This window comes from Phoxinus phoxinus (assembly GCF_949152265.1).
Source record: "Phoxinus phoxinus genome assembly, chromosome: 10".
NCBI classification, from domain to species: Eukaryota; Metazoa; Chordata; class Actinopteri; order Cypriniformes; family Leuciscidae; genus Phoxinus; species Phoxinus phoxinus.
This window is the reverse complement of record NC_136885.1, coordinates 32,321,602-32,333,033: the sequence shown is the minus strand read 5'-3', so window position 1 is coordinate 32,333,033 and position 11,432 is coordinate 32,321,602. Positions and strand designations below refer to the sequence as shown.

Below are 11,432 nucleotides of genomic sequence, written 5' to 3'. Positions count from 1 at the left end.
GGAAGTATAATCATCATATAATTATCATAAACGTAAAGACACCAAACAAACCCAAATGTAAGTCATTATTTAAAAAAACAACAACATGGTGTTATTATAGTAAAACTTTAACCATGTTTTCTCGCAGGTTGATTTTTATTACGATAGTTTTGCTACAAATAGCATGGTTAAAAAAAACAGTAGGCCTACTTTGCAACAACAGTACATTTGTGATTACTGTGGGTTTACTACATTATACCATAGGTTACTGTACTATTGTTGCTATAGTAAAACTATGATTATCCTCACTTAATGCAGGAACCAATTAATCATTAGAATTAGAAATTGCGGCATTGGTGTATTCAGTCCTAGGCAGATTCTAAACTGAATGTTCGCAACAAAATAAAACATGTATGAGGAGGAAGCGTTAAGAGAGGAAATGGGTTAAAATGTGAGAGTGTGTCACTGCTGAGCACATGGTGAACTTAACCTTGAGTAATAATACTAATAAAAATGCTAAGAATAACACAATTAGTTTTTGATGAATATGACATCATTCCTGCAAAGTAAAAAAATGAAAGCAATGGTAAGAGACTGTAAAAATGTGCAAGTAAAAACCTGTTAATTGGTTATCAGTAAATGTAACAGCCATACATTTCATGTACTTTTACAGTAAAATGCTGTTAATGTACCATTTAAAAAAAAAAAAAAATAAAAAGAACAGTAAAAAAAAATTCCCTGTGTGGCATTTTACATTTTATTATTTTTTTTAATTTTTTTATAATTGAGTTCCTTCTTATTATTTCAGTAGGCTACATATTAAGCTACATCTTATGTTGTTAAATTATATTGCATTATTATAATGTCATGTTTCCATCCATGATGGTGTTTTGTATTTGTGTGACAGTGTGTACTTTCTATCTAGTATTAACCTCGACTTGTGGAGAAGCTATTTATAATGTACTTTTAATCATCATGTGTTTTTTCTCTATAAACCACTAGTGTTATTATGGTGGATGTATATTAAAAGTACAAACTGATTTTAGTAGCAACATGGCCTTGCTAATTCAGCAGATCGGGTCTGTTGGAATTACCTGTTTTAAAAATATATATATTTTAACTACAGTTAGGCCTACACATTGTTCTGTAATGTTTACATTTTTACTGTATTTTTACAGAATTATTAATTATATAGCCAGACTTGATAACAACCTTGTGTTCCTTGAATGCAATGTGAATGTAGACAAGATGTTGGAGCAAGAACGTCATGGAACAGGAGGTCAGCGTTACGAAACATGCCAGATCTCCAGTTTTGACTTCCCTTTAAAACAGAAAAAGACCAGAAAATCCCCAGCAGGCATCATCTGTCCACTCGTGTATGTGGTCCCTGCGGCTGGCGTGCACTCATGGCTCTGGACGCAGCGATCGGGCTCTTTACTGTGATGACTGGTAAGTGTGATTTTAGTACATCTGCCCTGATACCTGTCAAAATCAAATCAAAATCCGATTATGATGCAAAGATCATTTTCTCTGAACATCGTCTCAATTCTAACCATGCATTTCATTCTTACATGCTCTCTTTCCACACATCATTAAATAAACGTGAACACATAAATAATAGAGTATGTTAATATTCACTAAATGTGACTGTATTTGTGCATGTGCACTGTGAATGCAGACTCAGACACTTCATAACTTCCCTTTTCTATATTCGAATGTGTTGTGAAATTCTCTTGTCACAATGCGAGACTGATCTGAAGTGTTTTTTTTTATACACGTGAAGACAAAGATCATAAAAGCAGTGTGTTTAATATTCTCATTAGGATAAGTAATTTATTATAATTTAGTTTCAATGAGCAACTTTTGGCGATGAGATGTGAAATATTATCAGTCTTCATTTGCATCTGTTAAGTCATGCATCTCTGAATTGGTTTAACAGAATTACTGGTACAATAAGGTTAGTTAATGCATCAGCAATACACATGTTGATACAGTGTTTATTAATAATTGTTAATATTAGTTAATAAAAAAATACTACTGTTCATCGTTCATGTTAAGATCCATGAAATAATAATAATAACTGATACGACTTTGACACTTTATGATAAGGTCTAAAGCATGTATTAATATTAGTTCATGTTAATTTCAACATTTACTAATACATGATTAACATAGGTATCTGTTACATTATTTAGTGGACCTGAGCTGAGATTAACAAAGATTAAAAAACACTGTATACTACTCATATTAGTTAATGCGTTAAATAACGTTAACTAATGGGACCTTACTGTAAAGTGTTGCCATTTTTGGTTTTAATCAGTAAATGTTGAAATTAAAAGTTAACATTTTAGTTTAGGGTCCAATTTTCAAGCATAGGATATTGGCTGTTTATTATTACGGTACTTATACTGCCTTATTCAGCATGACCATACATCCTTATTGCTATTCCCAAAACCTAAACTTAACAACTACCTTACTAAATATTAATAAGTATTAGGAGTTTATTGAGGCAAAAGTTGTCGTTAATAGTTCATTGTGAGAACTGGACCATAATCTTAAGTGTGACCATTAAAATGAACTAAGATAAATAAATGCTGCAGAAGTATCCTTTTTGTTAGTTTCATGTTAGTTGATTATACTAATGTTAACAAATGGAAGCTTGTTGTAAAGTGTTACTGAATTATTTACACAATATATATATAGCCTATATATATATATTTTTTTATGGTTCTGTAAACCGTTTCTTCTCTGCTTCGATCAGCATGCCTGTGGAGGGCGACACCTGCGGTCTCTCTTTCTGCCCCGGGGCGAGTGTTTGTCCTGGAGGGATCGTGTCTCGTGCTCCCCTGCTCCTTCAGCCCGGTTCCCAGCGCGACGCGGATGGAGGTTCGGCTCACGAGAACCCCGACTTCCTTCTTAATGAAACTGAGACCGACGGTCTTCAGCACTCACCGCGGGGATGCGATTCATCCAGACTTCAGAGAGCGCACGTCCCTCGCGGGGAACCTCAGCTCCGGGGACTGCTCCATCAATATCTACAGAATCAGGAAGGAAGACCAGAACACATATGAACTGCAGATGAGGGAGCTGGGTCAAAGGTCATGGGCTGTGGGCACCAAAATCAACATCAGCGTCACTGGTAGGCCTATGTTCTAGTAGCCTACTGACCTGATGCAAATACAACTAAAACCGTTTTAAAAAAGGGTTTAAAATGTTGTTTTAAGTAATTATACATGTTTACTGAAATAACATAAAAAATGATCAAACCTACAGCAAATAACAATTTATTTCAGTATGTTGCTAAGGCAATATTTTTACATTTTCGTTTAGTTTCAGTTGAAGTATTTAAGTAGCCTAACTAAAACTGAAATAAAAATAAATAAACATATATATATATATATATATATATATATATATATATATATATATATATATAGAAATCACACACACAAAAAACACAACAAATTACTTAAATCCAAAATATAATTAAACACTATATATAGATATAGATATACAGTGCTATGCATAAGTTTAGGCACCCATGCTAAAGTTGACTAAAAAGAGGAATAAAAAATCATCTTTTGGAAATTGAACTTAATGCCTTAATTTAAAAAAATAGGAAAAATCCAACCTTTAAGGACACCAATTTTCTTTGTGAATGAATAATGTATCGTAAATAAATAAATGTTCTTCCTTAAAATACAGGGTGCATAAGTTTGGACACCCCTATGTTAAATTCCCATAGAGGCAGTCAGATTTTTATTTTTAAAGGCCAGTTACTATATGGATCCAGGATACTCTGCATCCTGATAAAGTTCCCTTGGCCTCTGGAATTAAAATAGCCCCACATCATCACACACCCTTCACCATACCTGGAGATTGGCATGGTTTTATTTCAGTTAGCCTAACAGCTGGTTTGATTTGCATTGAGAGATGATCTTATGGAAAGTACTCCATGCCAATCTCCAGGTATGGTGAAGGGTGTGTGATGATGTGGGGATATTTTAATTCCAAAGGCCAAGGGAACTTTATCAGGATGCAGAGTATCCTGGATCCATATAGTAACTGGCCTTTAAAAATAAAAATCTGCCTGCCTCTATGGGAATTTAACATAGGGGTGTCCAAACTTATGCACCCTGTATTTTAAGGAAGAACATTTATTTATTTACGATACATTATTCATTCACAAAGAAAATTGGTGTCCTTAAAGGTTGGATTTTTCCTATTTGTTTAAATTAAGGCATTAAGTTCAATTTCCAAAAGATGATTTTTTATTCCTCTTTTTAGTCAACTTTAGCATGGGTGCCTAAACTTATGCATAGCACTGTAGATAGCCTAGCCTAGGCTATATATATTTTTTTTAAATAATAATAAAAGTGACAAACAAACAACATTTCTTTACAACTTTAACTAAAATTAAAACAAAAAATATTTGAATAAATTCAAAATATTAATAAAAATTATATAGACATATTTAAAAATAAATGTAAAAATTTAAAATGAAAAAACATATTTATAGATATATTTTTTTTTTAAATTACAAAAACACAAAACAAAAAATATTATACCTTTATCTAACATTTAAATGGAAATTATAAGAATAAAAACTAATTCAAAGTAACAATAAAACTAAATTGACATTGAAAAATGGCAAAAACATTTTTAAATGACTAAGGAAATCATAAAAATAAAACAATTAATTAAACTAATTCAAAATATAAATAAAAACTATAAAAGTATATTAAGGTGCAGTACGCGATTTTTTGAGAAATGCTGTCGAAAGTGAATCGGAACCAGCACCAAAACACAAAAAACACTTGTAGCCAATCAGCAGTAAGGGGCGTGTCCACTCATGAGGGGGAGGTGCTGGTGCTGCACAGCATTTTGGGGCGGAGCTATCAAGATAGGGGTGTGATCCTTTTGGGTAGGGGCGTATTTGTTTTGATAATTTCAAATATCAACAGCGTTTCTCAGAAATCGCTTACTGCACCTTTAATGATACTATAACTACACTGATGTTCATGTGATTTTACATCTAATAACACAGAATATGTGTATGAATCTTGTGTCTCATCATCAGATACGCCAGAGCCGCCTGAGGTCACCGACCCGGGGCCCGTGAAGCAGGGTCAGGGGGTCGTGTTGAACTGTTCAGTGAGGCTCAGCTGCCCGTCCGAACGGCCCCGTCTGCTGTGGAAGTGGGAGCGAGGCGATCAGGGCGGGAGCAGCGTTCACGGAGACACGGAGCTGCAGCGTGACCCGGGTCACTTACCGGTCATGTGGACCTCACTGTCCTTTACCGTCCCGCAACACACAAACCCCAGAGTGCGATGTGAGGTGGAGTATCTGAAGAACAGGAGATCTTCAGCCAGCCGAGAGATCCTCGCTCACTGTAAGATATCACAGATCCTTATTCACTAATCACAAACAAGCAGAAAAGCCCTGGAAATTCAGTGGTTATGTAGAACTTCAAATTTAAACCAATGCTGCATATGAGAAAAAGTTGCGGTTTTAAATGGTATAACAACATCCAAAGTGTCAAACCTTTTTTACTTCAAGGCCCATCATTATCAAAGACAATATATGAAAGCCCTCAAAGAGATTTCTGGTAATTCTGTTGTGCAAAGCTGCTCATTTTCAAAAAAATGTATTTGTAAAAACTAGGGGTGGCAATTTAAATTAGTTTAATTAAAAATGTGTATAAATATGATCAATTATATTTATAATAATATTTAAAGTAATTCTAAATAATAATAAAAAATCCAGAATATTAAAGTTTATAATAAAGTTTACACGTTTTATTATCAACAAATTTACTTGATTAGTCATTTGTGACTTTTTTATTTCTTTCAATGATTTTATTATTTTTTAAATAGTTATTTATTTGACTATAGCAATTTCTAAGCACTGATCAAATATTTTAGAACTTGACATAACTTGAAAATTTCACATGCATTATATAAAAAGGCTATGACTTAATATTTCACTAATTTCCATGACTTTTTGTGGTCTATAAATCACACTTTTAGAAATTCCCTCATATATATCCAGGTTTCTGTTAGGATTGTGGTTCTGAGCTAAAAAATAAATAAATAGCCGTTCTAATTAAAATAAGAAATATGATACTGTAAAGTTGAGTCCGAGGATGATGAAGATTGACGAATAATTCAAATATAAACGTTGTTTATCAATCAAATAGACTCGGGTAATCTGATAGTGGTGAAACACAACAATACTGGACCTGACAGAGGGAACTGAATGGATTAAATATACAAGATGACAAACTGAATACTAACAGGTGGGATATAATTAATGAGTAACCAAGGAGACTGATTGGCAGGAACAAAGGAACACAGGAAACGGGTAACAAAAAACGAGCAAATTAAAAGTCCTTGAAAATGAAACTAAGATAGACTTAACTGAAAGTAATTGTGACAGATACCAGCTTACATCTGGATTTTCAGTTGTTTTCACTTATTTTAAAGTTTGCTTTGTTTTATTTTAAATCATCTCCATGCCCCTTGGTTGAGAACCCCTGATCTAACGCAGTTCTAAATGTTTCTGGTCTCCTCACAGTTCCTCCCAAAGACGTCTCCATTCAGGTCCTCACGATGTCTGTCCGGGTCGGAGGAAATGCTCTGCTGAGTTGTTCCTGTAAGGCCGACCCGCCGGCGTTTGAATTCCAGTGGTCAACCGTTCAGTCGGGAAACACGGTGATCCTCCCCAAACGCACTCCCACCGTCCGCATCTACAACGTGACCCGAGACACACGCGCTCAGTGCACCGTTGCCAACAGACTGGGACGGGCGGCGTCTCGCCTCACGGCCCTCAATGTGCAATGTGAGTCAACGGCCTCGTGCTTTAGTAGTATACACACACTTAATTCAGTCGTTCTGTCATTATTTGTTCTCTATTTGGTGGTTACAATCCAGCATCTGTGGAATACAAAAGGAACACATTTTGAAGAATTTGAAAAAAAATGAAGAATTTGAAAAAAAATGAAGAATTTGAAAACATTTTGAAGAATTTGGGAAAAATTTGAAGTTAAGAATTCTTTTTTTTTTTTTTTTTTTTTTTTTTAATTTGAAAACATTTTGGTGGAAAGCTAAAGTTTTGTGAGCAAACAAAAAGTTTCAAGGGGAACATTTTGTTCTCCCATCTCATATTTTTCCCATCATTCAGTTTTTTTTATTTTTTATTTTTATTTTTTATATGTCTATATAGTATTTTTTCAGTTGTATTTTTATTTTATTACATACATTTAAACTAAATTAAAATGTTGGCAACTATTTGAATTTTTTGTTTTATTTTATTTTATTCTAGTTAAAGTTGATTTTATTTCAAGTTAAGATTTTTTTTTAATGGTTCTAGTTTTTTGTTTTGTTAGCTATAATAATAGACCTGTAAAACATGATACAAAATTACACTGCATTCTTCCGCTTCTGTATTCTGTCCTTTATCGTGCTGTTTTGTTTGTCTCATGTTGTACATGTCCACTATTCTCGTCCCTGCAGACGCTCCTGTGATTCTGTCCAACTCGTCCTGTGATTGGGACGGGACGCTGCTGTCCTGCTTCTGTGCCGTGGACTCAAACCCTCGTGCCGCTGTCACCTGGAGCGTGAACGGGACTCACCTGCCGGACGGATACAATGCCTCTTTTTCTTATTTCAACCACACACTGATGGCGACTCTCAGTGGATTCGCAGACGCTCCTCTGCCGGTGGAATGTTACGCAATCAACTCTCTGGGAAACGACTCTCACGTACTGTGTGAGGCTCACGATGGTACGCTACAGCTGAACAATGACATTTAGAGGATTATAGTTCAGACAAATATGAAGATTCTGTCATTATTCACTCATTGTTTCAAACCCCTATTCTATTAATTTTCTGTGGAATCTTTGTTTGCAATGATTCTGTAACTGATCCATAAATCCTGAAGATTTGCACAGAATGGGAACACTTCCTTCTGCACATCCTTCTGTTTTAAACTGTTAAATATAATAATTGATAATATAATGATTCTTCTATCTACCAAAGAGTGTAGTTAAAAACTGCTCGGTTTAACACAAATTTAGTGTTTAAATCCATTCTACAGATTTTTCCAAAAATCAGGACAGAAAATTAGACAAAAAAGAGTGGAAAAGACTAGGAAAGGCCTGAAATGATTTTTGGTAATGGTGTAATACCTGAAGAACATTCAGTAATGGAAACTTCTGGAATGTCATTATTTTACTTATTTATAAATATTTAATTTTATTATATTTTTTATTAAATATTAATTTATGTCAGTGCTGTCAAATCGATTTATCACATCTAATATCAAAGTTTTTGTTAACATAATATATGTGTATATAATAAATATATATATATTATATATGTGCGTATCTGTGTCTATAAACATATACACGCATACATGTGTGTGTGTGTGTGTGTGTGTGTAAATACAGTATATACACACACACAGACAAATATCTAATATATATAAATATAATAATATATAGACACACATATATGTAAAAAAAATGGACAGCACTAATTTATATATAAATATAAATAAATATAATTTATAATATTTACATAAATGTTTAAATATTGAATTACTCATTTAAAAAAAAAAAAGAGTTTCCATATTCATTACACATGCATTATAATGAGGAAGTTGTTTTTTTTCCACAGGTCATCTGATATGGATACTAATACCAGCAGCATGTGCTGTGTTTTTCCTTCTTCTGCTGAGTCTTCTGATATTTTACTGCTGTTGCTGCACAAACAGACAGTAAGATCCTTCTCACTAATGTTTTATCATGTGCTTATGTCACTAACAATTCAGTTTCATGTCTGACAAATCTCATCTGACTACATTAAGTGTAAATAACATCTGAGCTCTTTTCTTGTTGAAAAGGAGACGCGTCATGGCCTACAGACCTCCAGCAATACATCCTGAGAGTCTGGGCATCTATCAGGAGCACATGCCGCTCTACATTAACTGCAGTGAGGTCACAAACATCTACACCAACGGCAGTTACCAGCTCATCTATCAGAACGGCACTCCAAGTTTTGTACGAAGCAAACAGGTAAAAAGCGATGAAGATTGGTACAGTTTGAGTCAAGACAATTGTTAGGGACAGCGCCTAAGTGAAGCGACGCAACTGACACTGGTAGATCACATGACCGTAACAACACAGATCGCAAAGTAAATTTAAATTCAAATATAGTACCTACTCAGACAGCATGTGATTTCGGATGCAATGATAGTCATCTGCTGTATGAAATTGATAACATTTTACTTGATCTTTTGAAATTTTGTATTTTTAAGGGGTGATATAATGCCCTTTTCACAAGATGTAAAATAAATCTCTGATGTCCCCAGAGTGTTAACTTAAAATACCCCACAGATATTTGTATATAGATATTTATATATAGACAGATATTTTTTATATTTTATATACACAGAGGGCAGAGTTTCAAGAGCTCGTGTGTGTGTGTGTGTGTGTGTGTGTGTGTGTGTGTGTGTGTGTGTGTGTGTGTGTGTGTGTGTGTGCGTGCGTGCGTGCGTGTGTTAGCAGCTCCGATTACCTCACGCAGACACACTAATGTGACAGAAACTGTTCTGCCTTTATGTTTAAACCGGAGTCAGACAAACATGGAGAGACTCAAGAAGTGACAACATTTAGAAGCAACAGGACGTCTCTGAATGGTTAGTTGATGAATTTATGTGGCTGATGTGGCGTTAACTATCTTCAATTAGCATATTCTGTCATGATAATCTATAAATCGCTCGTATAGGAACTGTTGTGAGATGCACACAGAGTGACTTTCTATTGCATGTGAAAAGGCAGATGCTAAAGTTTGAGCTGACTCACAAATGTGCTCGACTACAACAACTTTTCCTCTTCTCAACATGGACTGTGTGTTCAGGGGGGCGGGGCTTATGTACATTTTAGGGTTGATAATGTCACTAACCCGTGGGGAATGTTGTGTAGTCCCTACCAGCCGTTTGTTGTAGTCCTTAAAAAACGATTTCTTTAAAAGCAAATTTCTTCCTTTGCTTTGAACTTTGAGCGTTGTAACTTTGCAGATGTTGTTTCTGCTCAAACAGCAACATTACACACTAATGTTTACATTCTGAATTTTTAAATTCTGAATTGTTTATTATTATTATTATTATTTGAAAATGTATTCCTACAAGTCCAAAAGCGCATTTATTGAAACTCTAAATTATAAAAAGAATGTTTTTTTATTTACATTATAAGTGAAAGTCATTGGGGGGAAATATCTCAACAATCTGTATTCAACAAGTAATCAACAAGAGCTATCACACATCTGTATTTATAAAAGGCATGTGAAATAATGATGCATTTGATTTTTAAATGCAGCCGTCTCTGTGTTGCAGATTCATAAGAGACAAAGACGAGGAGCCAAACGACAGCGAGAGCAGCGCGAGAGACCGACCGCCGTCACAATAGACTCTGAAACGGCCATCTATGTGGAGGTCATATGATCACAATGAATCAGAAGCAATCTTACCCGTCTGTGTTTATATAACCATACCTCTGCATTTTCACTGAGAATCGAGCCTGTGCTCCTGTTGTTGTTTCTGTATCAACCAGCCTCCAGAAATAAAGAAATAAAGCTGTCTTTGGCATCTCAAGCTACAGTTTGAAGAATATTGTGAATATTGTTTGTTAGGCTGTTTGCAAAATCATTGAATCGACAAAAAGTGGCTTTATATGCTGTGTGTTTTAATCGCCATTCAATTGAACAGCCGGTCAGTGATTTGCAATTCAGTCTAAGGTCATTTCTGGTTATTTTCATGAACACTGACTGAGCTGTGAAAAGTCACATTTGATTTGAGAGTGTCTAAAGCTTTTCCTTTGACATGCGCTTTAAAAGCAAGTCATCAGTGAAAATTCTTTGCATCATTGAAAAGTCAGTATATTTCAAAGGTGGTATTTGTACATTCCAAGGACAATATATTCATAAAACGATACAAGACATAGAGTCATGAACTGAAAGTATTTTAGGTCAGTCCTGAGGACAATAGAAAAATAAAAGTATAGAGTTTCTTGGAAACCAAAACATGCAGGCTGGAACAGGGAAATTGGCAAAAGGTTAAATGTTTTGAACACTAAGATTGATCTTGTCATGGAACCGAGAAAAAGGGGAACATTGTTTGTGTGGCAAGTGCCAGACGTGTCAGATGCATTTCAAAGAAAACCTTAAAGCTGCAGGTGGAAAATTAGTTACAACATGTAGGCCTATTAAAAACAAGCATAAAATAAAGGCTATTGATCAACATTTCAGTTTCTCATTTTGTGGGAAAAGGGAAAGGCTGATTGACATAGAGACATGATTATTATATGTAAACTTTTTGTTTTGTTTTTTGAAATGAATAAAATATTCCTTTATGCATGACAGCTCTCAGTTTATAAATTAATTCATTTTCTTTTA

General features: G+C 34.6%; 1 protein-coding gene across 1 annotated transcript; it reads left to right on the top strand.

Moving 5' to 3' along the window:
* LOC307005338 (B-cell receptor CD22) lies at positions 1–11,395 on the top strand. The gene is made up of 9 exons (XM_079625387.1): positions 1–57; positions 1,312–1,428; positions 2,741–3,118; positions 5,060–5,371; positions 6,556–6,819; positions 7,494–7,763; positions 8,658–8,757; positions 8,884–9,055; positions 10,375–11,395. The coding sequence occupies exons 2-9, from the start codon at positions 1,386–1,388 to the stop codon at positions 10,480–10,482; spliced, it is 1,647 nt and encodes a 548-aa protein (XP_079481513.1). The 5' UTR covers positions 1–57; positions 1,312–1,385; the 3' UTR covers positions 10,483–11,395.
* The last annotated feature ends 37 nt before the right edge of the window (positions 11,396–11,432 follow it).

Bases quoted from the DNA above. Each gene is read 5' to 3' on its own strand.
- LOC307005338 (XM_079625387.1), top strand. From the start codon at position 1,386: ATGGCTCTGGACGCAGCGATCGGGCTCTTTACTGTGATGACTG. The intron at 1,429-2,740 runs GTAAGTGTGATT...TGCTTCGATCAG, and splicing joins GCTCTTTACTGTGATGACTG to CATGCCTGTGGAGGGCGACA. The intron at 9,056-10,374 runs GTAAAAAGCGAT...TCTGTGTTGCAG, and splicing joins GTTTTGTACGAAGCAAACAG to ATTCATAAGAGACAAAGACG.